The 21,084-nt window shown below is 38.7% G+C and overlaps 1 protein-coding gene across 1 annotated transcript; it reads right to left on the minus strand.

Moving 5' to 3' along the window:
• Window positions 1-931: 931 nt before the first annotated feature.
• LOC113040448 (ribonuclease inhibitor-like) lies at window positions 932-14,851 on the minus strand. Its single transcript, XM_026198797.1, has 8 exons — window positions 14,795-14,851; window positions 5,938-6,111; window positions 3,144-3,317; window positions 2,889-3,062; window positions 2,363-2,536; window positions 2,071-2,232; window positions 1,449-1,495; window positions 932-974 (listed from the first exon to the last, which is right to left on the minus strand). Exons 2-8 carry the CDS (start codon window positions 6,093-6,095, stop codon window positions 958-960), a joined length of 906 nt encoding a protein of 301 aa, XP_026054582.1. The 5' UTR covers window positions 6,096-6,111; window positions 14,795-14,851; the 3' UTR covers window positions 932-957.
• Window positions 14,852-21,084: the final 6,233 nt, after the last annotated feature.

The following is a 21,084-nucleotide window of genomic DNA, read 5'->3' on the forward strand; positions in this document are numbered from 1 at the left end:
TTGTCTGCAATAATATGGTACGTTTTGTTGTAATGATGTGCAATCTGACATTATCAGGTATTTCACCAAATCACACATAGTGCATGCACATGATTTATTAGTCAATTAAAACTCAAAATCACAGACATTCTAAATCGTAGATGGCAAAAAAGCTTCTGCATGCTTTTTATGTTTATTTAATTTAATATATTTAACTTAATCTATATCACACAAAGAGTAAACATTTTCTGCAAATATCAGCATGAACACATTTCATAATTTTACACAAGTTCAGTAAAGCAATAAGTGACTTACATTTTAGACATAATATTGCTTGCTTTTTCTCAATTTTGCTAACAAAAATAATTGTAAACAAAGATCACAGCACTGCTTTGGATCTCTAAGCAATGGATAGTGTTTAATTATTGAATGAATCAGCCGTTTGAATGAATCCGTTGAATTAATCAGTTAAACTATTTCAAATATATTTCTATATTAAAAACAAAACATTATTTATCCATCTGTGACTGCAGGTTAAATGCATCCATGTCCCCTCTGAGACACATAAACTGTAAATACACATACTGTAATTGCTTTTTCAGATGCAGAGTCCAGAAATGTTTTCTTATGTTGGAATGAAAGACACTAAGTACAGATGAAGTGATTATTATTCTTATCCAAAAATACAAAATAGAAAAAATAGTTCAAACTGAACAAACCCTTTCTACTCAGGCTGTGTATGAACATTTAATGAATATTAATAATGAATATTTAGAAATGTTTTCCAGGATGGAGATCAAATCCAGCGAGTACCATTTTCTCTTTCAATTTTTTTTTTTTTTTTCGTCTTTTATTATTTTCCCTGGATTTTGGACTATTCTCTAAAATGCTGGATATTGTAAATGTCTGACAAATTGTTTCAATACAATTGTCATATATTTGATAATTAGAATCCGCTCTGTTCTGATGATTGACTCTTCACTTCACTGCTCCACCTGTGAATAAAACAACCAACAATAACCAATATCAAATATCATTCCTGCACATGGATGTTCCTAAGAATTTAGCATTATTCATTTTAAAGTGCATGTGTGTATTTCCTTCATTAAAATAACTAATAGCTGCAGTATTTTGCAAATGTGTGCATATAAGAATAAAAAAAAAAAAAATTATATATATATATATATATATATATATATATATATATATATATATGAATGACACAGTGCTACAAGTTTAAGCTTTAAAACTGCTAAAAATATTGATTTCATTTTTCTCTTTTGTGCTGATATTTAAGAAAAGAGTACACAAATATTTAATGAACATAATAGATTCTGGGTACAGACGTCACATCATCACAAATTAATTTATGCTCATCCTATAATGAGGCTCTTCTGAAGATCCTCACCTGATAATGAAGCTCCTTTTCACAGGATTCTAAGATTTAGAACAGGATGTAAATTGCATACCAGTGTGCTTTGTGGCAGCTCTAAACAAAAACTGTTCACAGTCCTGTCTGTAAGGGAAAATCAGAAGAGAAAATAATCTGTAAAGGCTGTAAAGGATTGCAAATTAAATACTACATATATTTCAATTTAAAAAGTAAAATGAAGTGTCACATTAAATTAAGATTCTTAAAGTCAGTTAAACACAATATAATCCATTTAAAACAATGTATGTTCAAATGTTATTATGACCGCAGAAGAACCCGAGTCACTGTAAAGAGAAACACACGCTGATGAGTTTGTTGTTTATGTGATTGATGAGAATAAAGCAGATACAAATGATATTCGTAATTAAAATGAAAACCTTTGAGCAGAACTTTCATTAAAGTGGTTTGTTCTCTAGTTTAAACATTGCTTTTATTGGTCTTCGTAAATAATGTTAAATAATGTGAATAATATTTCTTGTACAATGTAAAAAATTATAACAAAAATTTAAGTTTTGAATGTCATATTTGTTCTGACACGAAGTCTTCCAATAAAGATTAATACAAATTTATTTTGGCATATTTTTGAAAGATGCCCCATGTTTTAAATATATTAATATATATTAAGCTCTCTTTAATACCACAAAGAGATATTTACTCACTTTAGTTTACAGTTTGAGCCTCGTAGCACATCAATGAGCAGCTTAACTGAGTCTCCAAACATATTGTTTGTCAGATCAAGCTCTTTTAGAAACTGCAGTGCTTTTGTGTTTGTCAAAGACTGAGTTAAAGAAGAAACATCTGTAATGCCACAGAAATTTAGGCTAAGAAAAGCAAACAGAAAGACAGAATCATGAAACAAAACATCATTAACAAAAATAAAAAAATAAATAAAAAAAACTGATATGAATCTGATTTAAATCTGCTTTTAAGAATTATGATTTTTTTCCTCACCTCAATCTCTCCAGTTTACAGTGTGGATCCTTTAGTACATCACATAATTGACTCATTCCTGTGTTTTTTATTTGATTCTCACTGAGGTCCAGCTCTCTCAGGTGTGATGGGTTTGATTTCAGAGCTGAAGTCAGGATGAGACCCTGCTCGTATGTAATACTGCATTTACTCAAACTGAAGAAAGAAAAAGAAAATACAATAATTCAGATCCACATTAAGCTTGTGTGAGTTAAAGGCATAATGTTACATTTTTTTAGCTGTCATTCCTGTCTTCTTTCACAGCAAATTTGTCAGATTTCCATCCATGAAACAATTTTATAACCACGAAGTATCAGAGTTTAATGTTCTTTATACTGACACACGTACTGAACAATCAGTAGCTAGTTAGCTAATATACATTTTCAGTATTTCTTTAGATGAGGAAATGAAAGAAGGTGTATCTATAGATGATGTGATATGAGTCTGTTTTCTTAAAACAGTTATTTTTAACCACACCATAACTATTGTTCAGTATAATGATACTAACTCTAGTTTCTCCAGCTTGCATTGTCGTTTTTTCAGTAGATCACAGAGGTTTTTCACTCCAGAGTCTCCTAGTCCATTTCCACTGAGGTTCAGCTCTCTCAGGTGTGATGGGTTTGATTTCAGAGCTAAAGTCACAGCAGAACAACCTTCATCTGTCATATAACAGTATCTTAACCTACATTGAGAGAAATGAGAAAATAAATCACACTTCATTTAAATAAAACTTTTTTTTTTTTTGCATGTGAATATTCTTCACCTCAATCTCTCCAGTTTACAGCATGAATCCTTCAGTACATCACATAAGTGAATCACCCCTGTGTTTTTTAGTTCATTTCTACTGAGGTCCAGTTCTCTCAGGTGTGATGGGTTTGATTTCATATCTGAAGTCAAGATGAAACACTGTTTCTCTTTAATACTGCATTCACACAGACTGGTGATAAAAAAAGAGAAAGTTAATCTGTGAGTAAAATTCATAATAAGTAAATACAATAAAGTACAATTATATATAAAAAAAATACACAACTGCTGTACAGAGATGCTTTCCAAGATGGCAGCGCATCCACACGCAGCGGCTTCTCTCTGTCCCGACAGAACGGTGTTTTCGTGTTTTATGTCTTGTGAGTCGAAGTGTTTTTGTACGTCATCATCGTGTCTACCTGTCTGTAAGCGCGCATACAGTCGCGAGTTTCTGCTCGATGTCGGCAGAACCGAATTTTAACAGTTAAACTCCATGCACGCGGGACAGCTACGGGATCTCGGTCTGCTACGGAGGCCTTCACCGACCCCCACTACTGCATCTCGCCCACAGCAGAGGCGACACAAGCGGTGTGAGAGGAAGCAGAAGAGGGGGAAGCGCGGAGGTATCCGGGCTAGGCTAACGGCTAACCCACACAAGCCATCTATCCCCACCATCTTACTGGCTAACGCACGCTCGTTGGACAATAAACTGGACTACATTCGATTACTATGTTCAACTACGAGGACTGTAAGAGACTGTTGTGTTTTTGTGTTCACGGAAACATGACTTAGCAACAGCGTTCCAGATGGCGCCATTCAGCTCGACCAGCTGACGTGCTATCGAGCGGACAGAGCTCTCGTTGCAGGAGGAAAAACCCGCGGTGGCAGGCTTTGTGTTTACATCAATAACGCGTGGTGCCGCGATACTGTTGTGATCAGCAAACACTGCTCACCCCTGGTGGAGTTTATGATTATTAAGTGCCAGCCGTTCTATCTGCCGAGGGAATATACTGCTATACTGCTCATTTCGGTGTACATTCCCCCGTTCAACATCATCAGCAACAAGAACGACGCACTAAATGAACTGTACCAGCACATCAGTGAGCAGCAGACAGCACACCCTGATGGTTTTCTCATCATAGCTGGGGATTTCAACCATGCTGACTTAAAGAGTGTGTTTCCAAAAATACACCAACACATTAACTTTCCAACACGAGGTAATAACATTTTGGACTTTGCTAACACCACACAGAGAGGAGCTTACAAACCCTCCCCCTCCCCCACCTCGGAGCCTCAGGCCACATCACTGTCATGCTAATGCCTGCTCACAGACTGCTCATTAAAGTCGCCAAACCAGTTAAAAAACAGATTCACGTGTGGCCAGAAAGATCATCAGAGGTTCTTCAAGAGTGCTTCAACACAACTGACTGGGACATGTTTAAGCAGGCTGTCACATGCAATAACACCACTGACCACCATGAGTACTCGGAGACCGTCACTGCCTACATCAACAAGTGTATTGATGATGTAACGGTCACAAAAACCATCACTGTCCGGGCCAACCAGAAGCCGTGGATGACAGGGGAGGTCTACAGACTTCTGAAGCTGTAGATGAGGTGGGTCTGAGAACAGCCAGGGCCAACCTGTCCCACGGCTTTAGAGAGGCTAAGAGACAGCACTCCAGGAGGATAGCCCATCAATTCAGCGACAGCAGAGACACTAGGAACCTGTGGCAGGGGATACAGACCATTACAGACTACAAGCCCCCAACACGGACCTGTGACAACAACATCTCTGTGCTAAATGAGCTGAACGCCTTCTGTGCTCGCTTTGAGCAACAAAACAGCACCACTGCACCTCCTCCCGGTGACCAGGTGATGACGCTGACCCTTGACAGGGAGATGAGATCCTTCAGCAGGATCAATGCACGCAAAGCTCCGGGCCCTGACAACACACCTGGGCGTGTACTGAAAAACTGTGCAGCAGAACTCACTGATGTCTTCACAGACATTTTCAACATCTCACTGAGTCAGGCTGTTGTTCCCACATGATTCAAAACTACAACCATCATTCCAGTTCTGAAGAAGCCATCTCCATCCTGCTTCAATGACTACCGTCCTGTTGCACTTACTCCCGCCCTCATGAAGTGCCTTGAATGGCTAGTTATGCACCACATCAAGTCTGCCCCCCTCCTCCTTGGACCCCTTCCAGTTTGCATATCGGTCCAACCGCTCGACTGATGATGCCATCTCCACTACCCTCCACTCAACACTCACAGATCTGGACAAAAAGGACTCATATGTCAGAATGCTGTCCATTGACTTAAGTTCAGAATTCAACACAATCATCCCTCAACAGCTTATTTACAAACTGATCCAGCTGGGGCTCAACACTTCGCTGTGCAACTGGCTGTTGGACTTTCTGACTGGAAGACCTCAGGCAGTACGGGTCGGCAGCCACACATCCAGCACCATCACACTGAACACTGGGCCCCCCCAAGGATGTGTGCTGAGCCCCTTCCTCTTCACTCTGCTGGCCCATGACTGCACAGCATCACACATATCCAACCTTTTTATTAAGTTTGCAGATGACACGACTGTGGTGGGTCTTATTAGCAACAAAGATGAGACAAACTACAGGAGTGAGGTGAGCCGCCTGGCCAGGGCCAACAATCTCTATATAAAATAATAATTTATAACAAGCGCTGCAATATTTGATTAAAAAAATAAGAATTTTCAATTTTGTTTTCATGGTGACTAAGAAACTAAACAGTTAATCACACTGTTACTGCTGTACATTAAAATTATACTTACTGTAGTTTCTCCAGTTTGAATTGTGGGTTCATCAGTAGATCACCGAGGCTTTTCACTCCAGAGTCTCCTAGTTCGTTGCCACTAAGGTTCAGTTCTCTCAGGTGTGAAGGGTTTGATTTCAGAGCTGAAGTTAGTGCAGAACATCCTTCATCTGTCATATAACAGCAGCTTAAACTGCATTAGAAAGAGAGCATAAAAAGGGAGAAGAAAACTTAAGTCACAAAATAAATAAATTAAATCATTTAAAAAAAAACTTTGGATAATTTGTTTATTTATTTGTTTAAATTAATTATTTGTAATTTTACCTTCAAAACAGAAAAACAAATAAACTTTTCGTTTATCACACATTTGATGCTTGTTTCTTTGGTGTAGATTTTTGTTCTGATCTCTGATCTCATGCATCAAGATCAAAAAAGTTTTTCACCCATTAAAAAAAGCAAACCTTATACAAAGCCATAACCAGAGCTGCTGCCATCATTCTGATGGTAAAATATTCCTTTAACATACTGCTCCAGAACACATCATCAATGATGTTTCCTTGGACCATCAGGTGTTTTCGTGTCTTTCAACAACCATACACTCTTGCCCAGATGACCCAAGTAGGGTTGACTGTCTTCTGATCCACAACCACCATGCAGAAATCTCCATTGCCTTTGTGGCTGACTTAATGCCCCATTATCTGCTGGTCCTTCTGATGCCCAGCATGTCATAAACTCTGCAGAGAGACTCGGGCACAAACCCCTCTGCAACCTCCCTTAATTGGCACTGTGTGAAAACAGGAATTTCAGGATAAATCTGACATGGGAAATTTCAGTGAAACTTACGACCCATGTCTGAAAATTTCCAGTACACGACCATACACTATAGATGCACAGAGATTTTAGGATACAGGATATTTCTGATTTCACACACTAGATCTTTTCAGAGATTTCCAGTACACCAGCCCTCATGAAAATCAACCATGTTTTTATTATGGTAAAATTGTAAATTCTATGTTTTTTTGGCAGACTGACTGCCATTTGTATAACAACAATTTAACTACAAATAGGCTACCAAAATAAGCTATGGTTATTGTAACCATTACCATGGTTAATATATGGTTACCATGGTGGGTACAATAATCATGTTTTTTGTTTTTATTTGTACCATGGTTAATATTGTAATTAAGGGAGCAAGCACGAGCAAACATGATGAGCAAGTCGTGTTTATCGGTTAAAAATTAATCGTCCAGTCATTTTAAATCTGTAGGCTAGTTTTAATTAAGTCAAGTATTTTGAACAGAATCGCAAAATTTGATTGAGATTAATAAAATAACATCCACACTATTCGTGGTAGTGCTGTATTTCGGGTTGTTTGTAGTTTGGTAATAGATGTAATGAAAAGTAATATCATGCGTATCAGTTGAAAGTATCTATATATCGTATCTTATAGTATCCATAAGTATCGATACTTTAACTAAAAATATCGATACTAAAGTGTGTTTTATTTATCAGTGATGTTTTTGTATTTAACAAAAAATAATGCACTGAATTGGACAAAAAACCTACGTTAGTAAATAATTGTGTAGGATAGAACTAGTTCACTATCTGTCGGTCACTACAAGTTATGTCAAACGACATATGGGGTCTCACTTAGAAGGCCAGTCATCTCTGAGTTTAAGAGAAAATGCCAATGATAACTGTCTAGTGGATTTAACATACCGGAGCCACTCCCTGTGCCTACGGGTATAAATAGGCGACAGGTGCATCCACTCATTCAGATTTTTGCTTCGGAGCAGAGTAGTCGATGTCATTATTCGCTACAAAGCCATTTCATCTCGTGGTACTGTTCCTGTCCCTGCAGCAGTGATTCCCCTGGGTGTTTCGGCAAATAGAGCTTTCTTTCCTTAAAGAGCAAATCATAGATGATTCACACCTTTTTCAAGATGCCGTTTCGTCCATGTTCTTCTGGATATGATCGTTTCCTGTCCTCGGTTGACAGTCACGAGCGTTGTCTGCAATGTCTGGGCATCCAACACGCTGAGGCAGCACTCGTCGATGACTCATGCGTCTTTTGTGGGTGTATGAGCAAGGCATCACTGCGATTGCGTCTCTCACTCCTCAAGGGGAGTGCAGCAGACTCCTCTTTCGCCACCTGACCCGGTTTCTCTGTCTCGTACAGGAGATCGCCGGCTGGCGCTCTGGGAGATCTGAGGGTGACAGTGAGAGCTTCTTTGCCGGGCCACGCCCCATGGACCACTTACACGGAAGGGCAGCCCAAATACAGCGTCCGGTAATCTCAAAAAGATTTACTTCAGACGAAGGTAAGTGTGAATATATAAACCATTTTGAAAAACATGTTTACAAGAACATAACATTAAATGTTGTTTGATGTTGTAATATTTTTAAATCTGTATTTCTAGCATGACAATGTTTCGAGCCATTTATTCAGCTTCAGCTGCTCTGGATATATTTGAGTGGGTCTATGTTGTAAAATTAGTCTGGATATCTGGGTAAACTGTTAACTAGTACTTATCAACTGCTACGTAAATTAAAAAAAGTTAGCTTTTAGTACACTATACATGTTTATTAATTAATGTTAGTTTAGCTAGTGTGCTTTAGTTGTTAAAAATATTCCACACTGACAAATCTGCAGACACATTCTGCTCATCTGATTTCAAAGTCTCCAAACACTGCAGCTGACTTCTGATTCACCTAAATGTCATTATTTTCAAAGTGCAGTGTAAATTTTACTTCTTTTGTTTGTGTCAGTGTTCTAGTTTTAGTGTTCCTGTAGCTCAAGTGGTAGAGCATTGCGTTTACAAGTGTCAGGTTGGGGGTTTGATTCCCCGGGAACACATGATAGGTAAAAAATTGATAGCCTGAATGCACTGTAAGTCGCTTTGTATAAAAGCGTATGCTAAATGGATACATTTAATTTTATTTTAAATTTAATGTGTACAAATCTACAATGTATTTAGTTTAATTATGATGTGATTGAAAGTATATGTTTTAATATACATTTATATATCATGTTTTAAGGTCAGATAGCAAATGTTGCCATTCTTCTGGAAAACTGCAGGTCTTTAAAGAACAGTCATCAATCAGGTAACTTGAACATGGAAAGAGTTTTTAAATACCATTCAATTACTAAAGTAATCTTCTATTTTATTCAGTTGCTAAATCTGGAAGTCTTTATATCAACAGGCCAAATATGCTTATTCTACTTATTGTATGTTACCTCGTGAATTGTATTGTTCAGCTAACAGTCGCCTGTTTTCATTACATTTGTGTCATCATGTTATGATTCATCATTCTACAGTAACTTGTGTTTAAACAATGAAAACTGTACAATGTACTTAGAGAAAGTGTGTTTTATTATATTTTTACAGGATCCACTGTTCCCAAATCCAACCATTCATTTGTACAACTGGTGACAGTTTCCACATGATAAATAGAAAAGACATGGCATAGGATGATGGGGTATTGATATTTCACTAAAATTAGCCTGTTGTACTCACTGTTTCACACATACAGTTGTGGTCAAAAGTTTACATCACAAGTTTACATCACATTGCAGAATAATAAAGTTATATAATAAGTGTTTTTTATGTATTATTATTTAGGACTGTCCTGATGAAGCTATTTAATTTAAAATATGTTTAGTCTGCTAGTCAGAATTATAGCTTATTAAATAAAATAAAAAAATTGTGGTTCATGATTGTTTTGTGATAGTGTTTCATGAGTCCTTTGTCCTGAACAGTTTAAATGCCTGTTTTTATTCAGAAAAATCCTCCAGATCCCGCACTTTCTCAGGTTTTCCAGCATCTTTTGCATATTTGAAGCCTTTCCAGCAATGAATGTATGATTTCAGATCCATTTTTTTTTACAGTGCGCACAATTTAGGGACTCTTACACAACTATTTCAAAAGGTATACACATTTATTGATTCTTAAGAAAGCACCAATCCATTAAGAGACACAGGGTGTGGACTACTTGAACTGGATGATCAGGGAAAACCAAAGAATTTGTGGGACTTGGATGCTTTTTCTGAAGAACAGCAGGCAGTTGAACATAAAAACAGCTGTGGGTAATCAAATTTGTGTAAACTTTTGAACATTTTTATAAATGAAACGTTTTCAGTTTTATAAAATCAGTAAATGTAAATATCTGTTATACTAAACAGTAATAAATAAATATAGAATACATTATGATCCCTCTTATTTTGACAAGATTATATATTCTGGTAGGATAGTGATTCTCATACCTGTCCTGAAGTACCCTCTGTCCTGCACATTTGGTACGTCTCCCTCATCTATCACACCTGATTTAACTCATCAGCTCATTAGTGGAGACTGCAGGACCTGAAGTTGGTGTGTAAGATATAGATTTTAATCAGTTTAACCCTTGTGTGTTGTTCAAATTCACTACCCTTTCGTTATGATCGGGATGAAGACATCCACTAAATTAAACTGCTGTAAAAATGTATCAGATAAATATTTTTTTCAATTTTATTTAGCATAAATCTATTAATAAACCTCAGTCCTGATCAAAACTACTAAATGTAAAAAAAAAAGATTTTTACTCTTTAATTGCCAAGTTCATAGATTATGTGATTGATTTTTTGGGGGGACACACAAAATGACTTGTTTTCCATATAAAAAGTGATTGTGGACTGGATATTTTTTTAACCTTTTATCACAGTTTTGGGCATGTCAAAGATTAATTACAACATTGACTTTGATGCTTTGGTAGTTTTTGAGCAGCATTAGATTTATTTATTTTTCTCCCTCATTTACTGTTCATGGCTGTTTTTGCCCCATTGACTTCCATTATAACAACATTTTTTGATTGCAAAGCAATGACAGCATATAGTCATGCATACTTGATTGTTTGTGGTTTCCCCTTTTGGGAAGAGGTAAAATTTTTCATTTTTACAGTTGATCATTAGGTGGGACCATTAACCCTTTAGACCGGCCTGTGCAAAAAACAAAAACAAAAAAACAAAACAAAAAAAACTTAGTTTCTGGTGAGCTGCAGGATGTATTGTTTTCTCCCTCTGATGAAAACGTCCCCAACACTGCATAAGGGTTAGTGATTTACAAGCACAAATGCTATTTTGGGGATTTCCGTTTTTCATTTTCCTTCCTAATTTTGAATGCTTCCCTATTCACATGGAAACGTGTCAGATGCAAAAGTTTGGTATCATTTTAAAGGAAACCCTTTGAAATTACATAAAACACTGTTGAAATTGATAAAAATGACAATATATGCTGTCTGTGTTATAATAAATAGGGAAAAAAACAAGGCGCTTTTTTATTTTTTTTGTGTAAACTGAAGTTTGAAATAGTATAGCTCAGGCAATGAAGGGCCTAGCAACTTCAGACCAATTTCATGTTGTTCTATCACATGTTAGCTTATAGAGGAAATTTCTTTCTATCCTAATCTATGCAAAAGTTATTCTATTCCAAATGAAGGAAGGAATAATACCATTTTTGTATAAAATTTTAGTCTAGATAAGTATGAAGTCATCTTTTGCACACTTGCAGTATGGAATAATGTGATATCTGTATATTATTTTACAGAAAACACTCAGAAGTTACATAAAAAGCTGCTGTTTGTGACAAATAGTATTATATATGTTGTTTCACATATGATGAATCATCTCAATACAATGTTCTTTTTTGTGTGTGTGTTTTCTGAACAGTCTTTGAAAGAGAGTATTGCGCAATAGCGACTTCCATAGAATTATTAAAATATCTGGTCTGTCACAGTCTTAAATAGAATCCACAATCTCCAGCTTCATATCATTTCATTTATGTCTATTCTGCATCGTGTAAAGATTGGGAGACCTCGCCTGTCTCAAGCATATATCATATTTGATATTTATAGCGTTTCTGTTTGTTATGATCCAAAACCAGTGCTAAATCCCCGTCCCCGAAGCTCGTACGAGAACTTCGGAGCGTCAACAAACTAATTTATGTTCATCCGCGCAATACTGTACGGTTTACTGTAAATTCAATGAGACGCGGTCATATACTGTACGATAATGAAAGTAAACAGATTAGCTTATGCTTAGCGGAGCTTCGAGGCTTCAAAATAAAGAATCAAATGTATAAAAGCAAGTATCATGCGTATACACTTACCAGATGCGCGTCCTGACCTCTCCACGGCGACGGTGGTCATCCATAACTTGTATTATGAATATTATTCATTGTATATCCGGAGATTCTTCCGCGTGTAGTTTCCCCCTCGCGTGGTCTTTGTTTAGAAGTAGCCAAAAACTCCAGTTCCCTTCGTGCATCGCTTCAGTGACGTCACCGGACGGAAACAGGACCGGGCAGTAAGTGACCCCCCTGTTGCGGCTATTCTCACCTCTGACTGGTTCAGACAGCTTTTGAGTGACAGCTATTAGGACTAATAGCGCTTCACAAAGAGATCAGATGTCTATGGCAGAAGAAAGGCTTTAGTGCGCATCATATGAGTTAGAGGTCTGGTCAGCGCTCACAGGGCTTTGGACCTCTATTGCGCACTTGTACAGAACGCTTTATATCTCAGCAATGGAAGCACGCAGAAACGTAAAAATGGTCTTGTTTGAAAGAAGAGATTCTAATCTAAAAGATTATATCGAGTATATAGGTATGTGTGGCTGTTTGCGGCTGACTGAAGTGGATAAATAATAATTTGCAATGAGGTGAGAAATGTTACATCGCGATTCTGTTGAAGATCATTCGATCTGTGATTGTCACACAATAAAATGATCTACATCATCAGATTCCTGAGAATGAGAGCTTTCTTGTGATATATGACTTGACTGTTTTGTGAAAAATATTTTAAATACACATTCTTATGAAAAATTATTCGCAATCGTTAGACGGAAATTTGTAGGGGGGGAAATATATTTCTTAGCTTAATTTGACTACTTTATGTATCATAAAACCCCAATTAATGGTATTCTTTGTAAAGAAAACACTCTAAGCTTTCAAATGAACCCATATATGGGCAAATCCCTTATAAGGAAGGGTGTGCAAATGAAAGGGGAAGTCCGGCATGCTATTTTTGGACCCGGTACTGGGTCTGCAGAGTTTAAAGTGTCTGTGTTTGCAAAATATTTAAAATATTTTTGAGTTTTGTTTAATAATATTTGCAGTCCCTTTAAATGTTTGCAGTCTCACATTTGCTGAAAAATTTAAACTGAGTTTTGTTGATGCCTTTCTGTGTTTGTGGATTTGACGCATATGACACATTTTTGTGTAGAAGGCCTGTAGCATTTAAAACATATAAAATGTAAAGTAATTTATAGACATTTACAGACACAAGAGTGTCCATTTATGGAGATTTAACTGCTTGTACCTGTACCCTGGATTTTGTGGAGATTTTACTTTCATGCATAGGGATGTACGTGGATTTATCGCGTTAGTGAGTGGACTGGAAAACAGCCGCACACAAAAGTCTTGTTTCTGTCAGTGTCCAGAAGTCAAAAACGCCAGAGCACATACATGGAAACTGCCAAAAACATTCTATTTATGGGTTTGTGATGAGAACATTCCTGGAAATGCACCTTTTCATGCAGTGTGGCTTGTACCTTGCGACAAGCCGTTGCTTCAACACTCTTCTACCAGCTCGGTACACTTGGTTATCTTCCTCTCATTGGTATCCTCAATACAATCCTCCCAGGGAACTATGAATTTTAAAAGGATGATCTGCTTGGAGGCTTTTGAGATCAGAACCATGTATGGCCTTAGCCGTGTTATGGCAACAGTGTCTGAGAACATCAGTTGCTTTCCTAGGCCGACTTTCAGCTCTCTGTCCTGTGCTGTTGACAGAAGGCCAAAGGAGGTGATCCTTTAGCTGGTGTTACCTTTTACCCAGCCTTGAAAAAAGTTATGGTCTTCTTCACTGGAGGTAGGAGTGAGTGATTCTGCTGGAGATTGTACCTGCAATGGACTTCTGGATTTCGTCATGATGTCAGCCATAACACTCCCACTCCTCAGTGCTCTATGACAACTGCTGAGGATTTGGTCCAGAGTCCCTCTCATCAGGCACAGAGAGCAAGCTGGTGACTCTGCCTTGCCCGAGTTGAATAAGTTGAAAGGCAACATTGTAGGCAACCTGGATTAGGAATTTCATTCAGTGGGGCTCGCATTTGAAGAGCCCAGCCCTAGTGAATATGCACTCCACCATTTATTTTACCTTGTCAAGGCTTCTTACAGCTGCATTTCAACCATCCTGCTGGCTCTCACTTCCTTGAGCAATGCTCATACCTCATTTTGGTGCTGTAACGTCCTCCTTGCCTTGTTACTACGCAGGCCTGTTATTCCTTAAAACCACTGTGCAACATGTTCTGACCTCAATCACTGCATGGGAGATTTTTGGTCACGTGACTTGTGGTACTGCAAATGAACCACAACCCCTAGTCTTCTGATGGGGAGTTTCAGCATGATTTCTTTTGTTGTTGTTGTTTTTGGGGTAGTCCCAGCCTTATCCATAAGAACCTGCTTATTGTCATCTCAAAGCCCTCCACTGCAGATATTAGAACCTCGCAGACTAAGAGGGGCAAGAGGATCTTTGGTAGAATGCTGTTTGTATATATCTAAGCCTTGAAATTACCAGGTAGACCTGATTTGTCCACTTCAACTAACCAAGCTTCTAGCTCTTGCTAGATATAAAAAGTCTTAAATACAACATGATTCACAATCAAAAAATGATTGTGTAAAACCCAGTCAAGTGACCTTTGCTTTTATAGTGCATTTTATAATAAAGATGGTGTTAAAGCAGCTTAATAAAATGAAAAAAAAAGTTTGTTTTTATGTTTAAGGACAAAAGCAAAAAAAAAAAAAGCGATCTTAATTTGATTCTTGCATGTAAATATTCCTCACCTCAATCTCTCCAGTTTACAGTGTGAATCCTCCAGTACGTCACATAAGTGCTTCACTCCTGTGTTTTCTATTTTATTCCCACTGAGGTCCAGTTCTCTCAGGTGTGATGGGTTTGATTTCAGAGCTGAAGTCAGGGTGAGACACTGTTTCTCTGTAATACTGCAAAGCCACAGACTAAGGAGAGAAGGGGAAAGGGAATGGGTCAGATCTATGATGATCATTTATGCTTTTGGAAAATTATTTTGTCATGGCTGACTTAATTTTTTTTTTTTTTTTTAAACTGATAACACTTTAAACTTGAAAAATAATATTGCTCATTGTTAGTTTAATTAATACATTAATGTTAATAAATGAGTTATAATTATGACTTTGCACATAAAGCTTCATCGGTGAAGAAAAACTGGGTGAAAAGTGAACAACAGCAAGCAAACACTACAAAGGATTGTGCCCAAACAACACAAAACTACTGAAGCATTGTGACAGCAAACCTCAGATATAAACTATTCACCTTACAGACCGTCTCCACAAAAAGCAACCAAAAAAAAAATATTTTTGCAAATCTGCAACTGCCACAACTTTAATCAGACACCAGTGCTAAAAGGTGAAAAAAAAATTGCCTTATGATCATATAACCTGGACATTTGGAGCACAAAGATGAAACTCTGCATACACTTGCACCAAAACTCTGCATACACTTGCACCTGTTAGTCATTTATATTTTATATTAGTTTCTGTTTGTGCAATAGATTAATAACAATTTATTTATTTTAGATAATTTAGATAAATTTAGTTTAGATATTTCTATTTTGTGGGAATCTCATGAATCATCTCCCACCTCCCGCACACACACGTGTGTCTACCCGCTCGCAGCAGCATCTTGTCCCGCACCGGACTTGTTAGGGTTTGGCAAAGGAGGAACTCAAGTGTAGACAGGATTCTTAACACGAAGGGTTTATTTACAAAGAGGGGAAAACAAAACCCACGAGGGGGAAAAACACTGACTAAGGTAAAGACTAAATAACTAAACAGGACTGGGCTGACAAGATAAACAAGGACTCTAAATACTAACTATAAACAAACACTCACGGTAAGGTAAACAATCACATGTAGGAACAATCACAATCACAGTGTGGAATAATCTCAAATGGAACACATATGAGCTATACACATCACAATTTACCGACCCAGGACAGAGCACACTAGGAGATCTAAATAGGGAGAACAATTAAGACACGACAGGTGACACAGATAGGACAATCACGACAAGACTAGGATAACAAGGGGGGCGGGGCAAGGGAATGAGACAACACAAGCACATGGCCCAAAGACAAGGCCATGTGCTAGTACACAAAACACGGGTCTGCCATGATCCTGCCTCAAGACTAGGAAAAATCAAGGACACGAGGGCAGAATCATGACAGAACCCCTTAAAAATTGCCTTATGATCATATAACCTGGACATTTGGACCTGATTGACGCTCCTCAAGGGAACATCAAACACGGGACATGACTGACATGACAGACTGGGACACAGACACAAACCAACAAAACATGACAAATAATAACAACGGCAAACATGAATACACAATGGCAGGGTTAGGGTGACATATAAAAAAAAAACAAACAGGGAAGGGGAGGGGGTGGGACCACAAAGTTCATGGGGGACAGACAAGGGTGAGTGGGTGGGGCAGGAGTTTTAGGAGGACGGGACGAAGGCTGACGACGAGGGGTCCGGGCAGGTCTGGGTGGCGAGGGGTGGGGAGAGGTCTCTGGACAACTGACAGAGGACATGACAGGAGCAGACACAGGACGCGGGGCAACACTTACGGGACGCGGGGCAACATCAACAGGACCAGGGGCGACTACATCTACTGGGCACGGGGAGACAACATCTACTGGGCACGGGGAGACAACATCTACTGGGCACGGGGGGACAACAGGACACGGGGAGACGACAACGGGACACGGGGAGACATCAACGGCACACAACATCTACTGGACACGGGGGGACAACGGCTGGACACTCGGGAATTCTGGGGACAGGGTCTGGGGACAAGACAGGACTGACGGGGACTTCTAAAATCTGAACAAGACGGGACAAATAATCAGACAAAGGCTTTGCAGCAATAATAATGGGCATCTCCTTGCGAGATGAGACAGACTGTAGTAAAGTTTCTGCTGCAGAGTCGGCCGCGGCTCTCTCCTCCGCCCTCATGACTGCAGACCTGAAAACAGTTCTCTTATTCGCCGATTCGGGTTCAAGAGTCACCGCTGCTGGCTCGGGCACGCCAGCGCTCACCGCTGCTGGCTCGGGCGCGCTCACCGCTGCTGGCTCGGGCGCGCTCACCGCTGCAGGAGGGGACAGAGTCGCAGGGCCGGGAGACCCCTTCCTCCTCCTCTTCCTCCTAGGCCACGGTGCAGAGGTCACAGATGGGGCAGAGACGGGTTGGGGAAGTTCAGTCTCAGGCAGGGCAGACTCTGACGCCGACGATTCCGAAGCTGACTCCCACGAAAACCGTCTCCCTCGCTTGTTGGGGAGACTGAAGGTAGTGGGAGGTGCCTCAGGATTCTGGGAGGGACTTGCCTGATCCCCCAGGGTTGCCACGGCCAGGACACGACCCTCTGGGATCGCTGGCAGCTGGGCTGACGGTGGGGACCTCGAGGGGAAAACCTGCGGCTCTTCCTGGGATATACTCTCCCATAGCCGGGCATAGTTTTGAAGGATCCACTCCCCCTCGGGCGAGTATGGGAGGGTGACCCCTTCCTGTCGGTGGGGGATGAAGTCCAGCATTGCCTCCGGAACTCCGCCTGTCGCTGAAGCTCGGAGGCCCTCCTGCCTGCTGAGTTCCTTGGCGGTCGGTTCATTCTGTCAGGGTTTGGCAAAGGAGGAACTCAAGTGTAGACAGGATTCTTAACACGAAGGGTTTATTTACAAAGAGGGGAAAACAAAACCCACGAGGGGGAAAAACACTGACTAAGGTAAAGACTAAATAACTAAACAGGACTGGGCTGACAAGATAAACAAGGACTCTAAATACTAACTATAAACAAACACTCACGGTAAGGTAAACACTCACATGTAGGAACAATCACAATCACAGTGTGGAACAATCTCAAATGGAACACATGTGAGGTACACATCACAATGAACCGACCCAGGACAGAGCACACTAGGAGATCTAAATAGGGAGAACAATTAAGACACGACAGGTGACACAGATAGGACAATCACGACAAGACTAGGGTAACAAGGGGGGCGGGGCAAGGGAATGAGACAACACAAGCACATGGCCCAAAGACAAGGCCATGTGCTAGTACACAAAACACGGGTCTGCCATGATCCTGCCTCAAGACTAGGAAAAATCAAGGACACGAGGGCAGAATCATGACAGGACTCTGATGCAGGGAGGAGTTGCAGGAGTTGCAGGATCTGGTGCTGATAGTACAGGTGAGTCAGTGTTTAAGGCAAATGGTGGTTAAACACCTTGATATAATATCACCTATTTCCCATGTGTCCAGATTATTTTGGCCAACCCCTGTATGTGCATATAAAGGGACAGTCCACCCAAAAATAAAAATTGCTGTTTATTGATGTAGATTACTTTTTTCTTCAGTAGAACTGTAAATAAGCTATTTATTTATTTTTTATTTAAATTTTTTTTTAGCTTAAACCGTGGTCCTTTGTGTTTTATAAAATGCAAATCAGTGGCTACCGATTTTTGAGAACAACAACAAAAAAAAAAAACATTCAAGTAACACAAAATCAATAACTGAGGCTCCTCACAATATATATATATATATATATATATATATATATATATATATATATATATATATATATATATATATATATATAAAATATATAATACATACATAGGTATAATAAAGTGAAATAATCAGTCTCTGAAGCCCCTTTCACACTGCTCGTTGGACCTGGCAAATTCCAGGTTCAGTCCCGGAACGAGCGATGTGTGAACAAAAGCCAGATCTAATGCTGTGTCATAGTGATGACGCATGTTATTGCGTGACTCTTTTACCTGGTGTTTTGAAGGAAATTCAACGTTTGCGACAAAACAGTAGTGCAAACTGTAATGAAGCAGAGATTAGTTATTTCCTCACTTTCTGTGCTGACGCTGGGATCGTTTGCTAGCTTCAGTGAAAGTTAACGTAACTAATGTTTTAGACTCATACATTACACATTAGGGGTGGGCGATATCTCGATATTTAAAATATCTTGATTTTGTCCCCCCTCCCCTCGTGTGTACAGAACTAGTCTAAAACAAAGTAAAAAAAAAAGGACAACTGGCTCCATTATATGGAGATACTTTGGTTTTAAGGCGTAGAGCGAGCAGCAGGCAGATGTCTAATGTAGGGCCCTATGATTTCGGCGATGCAGAAAACGCGGGGGGAATCCAGTCATAAAAACTGAATTTAGAGTTTAATGTGGAATGTCACAGAATTTGCCATATTTTGAATTAATTAATCAAAAATAGGTAATTGCACTTACATCAAATCACGATATGGAATAATATCTGTAAATATTAAGCCGAGAAAAGTTGATTTAAATATGAATCCTGCATGTTCTGCATGTCTATTACACACACAGAAGCGCGCAAGATTTCAGCGTCTTTCCTCTCACTAAATAAAGACGTAAACACATGAAGAACATCTCAAGAACTGCACTGAGAGACAATTCATGAGCATTTGACCGTTTGATGAACTAGCGTCATATATCACATCATAGACTGTAGTATCACATACACAGAACTGTAAAGGTACAGTAACCCGTCAAAATAAAAGTATTTGCCAGAAATCTATTACTATTGTTCAGCAGAATGTACATAGCCTACTACTACTACTATTAAAATGAAACGAACATAATCACACATTTCTTCCATGTTTTATTTTTAATAGTAAATCCCCTTTGTTTACCAAAAAATTTAGTTTGCTTAATTTTAAATAATTAAAAGATAAATTAAATGAATGTTTTATGCCTTCCTTTGATAACCAGAAAAATGTAAATACACAGAATTTCTGAAGGGAAAAAACATTTCACATAAGGCTATTTTAAGAATTTTTTTTAACTAATTAAGTTGTTTTTATGCATTTAAATAATTGCACATGCTAAAACACATAATTAGGTAACAATAAAACATATGGTAAGGAAAAATATAAAACGTTTCATAGGGCCCTAAACATGTAATATTTGGCATATTTGTTTTTGAAGTAGTTTTTGGGGGGTTATTTTTCCTGTAAAGATATCGAGATATATATCGTATATCGAGATATACCAAAATACGGGTTGTGTGTTTACGGGTAGTGTGTGAAAGCAAGCAAATATTCTGGGAAATCACTGTCAGTGTGAAAGTGCAAAATCTAGCGACCCGGGAACAATTGCCAGGACACATTACCCGTGTATTTTCCAGAATCGCAGTGTGAAAGGGGCTTGAAAGAAACTGAACATTATTCATAACATTATTATCTGTAATCCATAGCCTCAGCAAACAGGGAGTCTGATTCTTTTCTGGAAACCGGTTCTTTTGGACAGTTATTTTCCAGTTATTTCCAGTTTGCCTTCATATTTACGCAATAATGTAACGTATACACAATTACATTATTAAAGCTCCCAAAAATGACGTGAAACACATATGTTTTACATATCTAAAGCATATAATTTTTTTTTTTTTACATAATCCATAAGAAACCATAAAAAAACATTAATTTTCCCCTTCATTCAAAGTGCTCTCTTCATGCATGTGCATATCACTAGCTCAACTGTCTTTGGTCCAAGTCAGAACCACTTCCTCACTTCAATGACGGCACAGTCATGGCCTAATAGTTAGAGAGCAACAGGGAGGTTGGGGGAGTGAAAGACCAACGCTCTCTTCAACCTTCAATACCGCGACTAAGGTATTGAGCAAAGCAACGAACCACCAAATGATCTAGGAGTAATCAAATTAACAAACCAAGACAGTGTTGCCACCTTGTGAAACAACTGATTAGTGCAAAATAAAGTAATGCAAACAGTAGCATTTAAATTGTACTTGTTTTTAATTCCCTGTTTAATTGTTCCATCTGCTTTGTTGACTTTATGAAGTTGCACTAGGTCAACTGCAAAATACCTCCGTTTACATTACTAGTAGTCATGCAATATGTTAAATAATTTAAAAAGGCTCACGTCAGTATGTTGACTTTACAGTGTTTATCCTGCAGTAAAGCAGCAATCTGATTCACTCGTGTGTCTCCTAGTTCCTGTAAACTCAGATTCAGTTCCTCCAGGAGTAATGGGT

Source organism: Carassius auratus, chromosome 22 (genome assembly GCF_003368295.1).
Source record: "Carassius auratus strain Wakin chromosome 22, ASM336829v1, whole genome shotgun sequence".
Classification (NCBI taxonomy): Eukaryota; Metazoa; Chordata; class Actinopteri; order Cypriniformes; family Cyprinidae; genus Carassius; species Carassius auratus.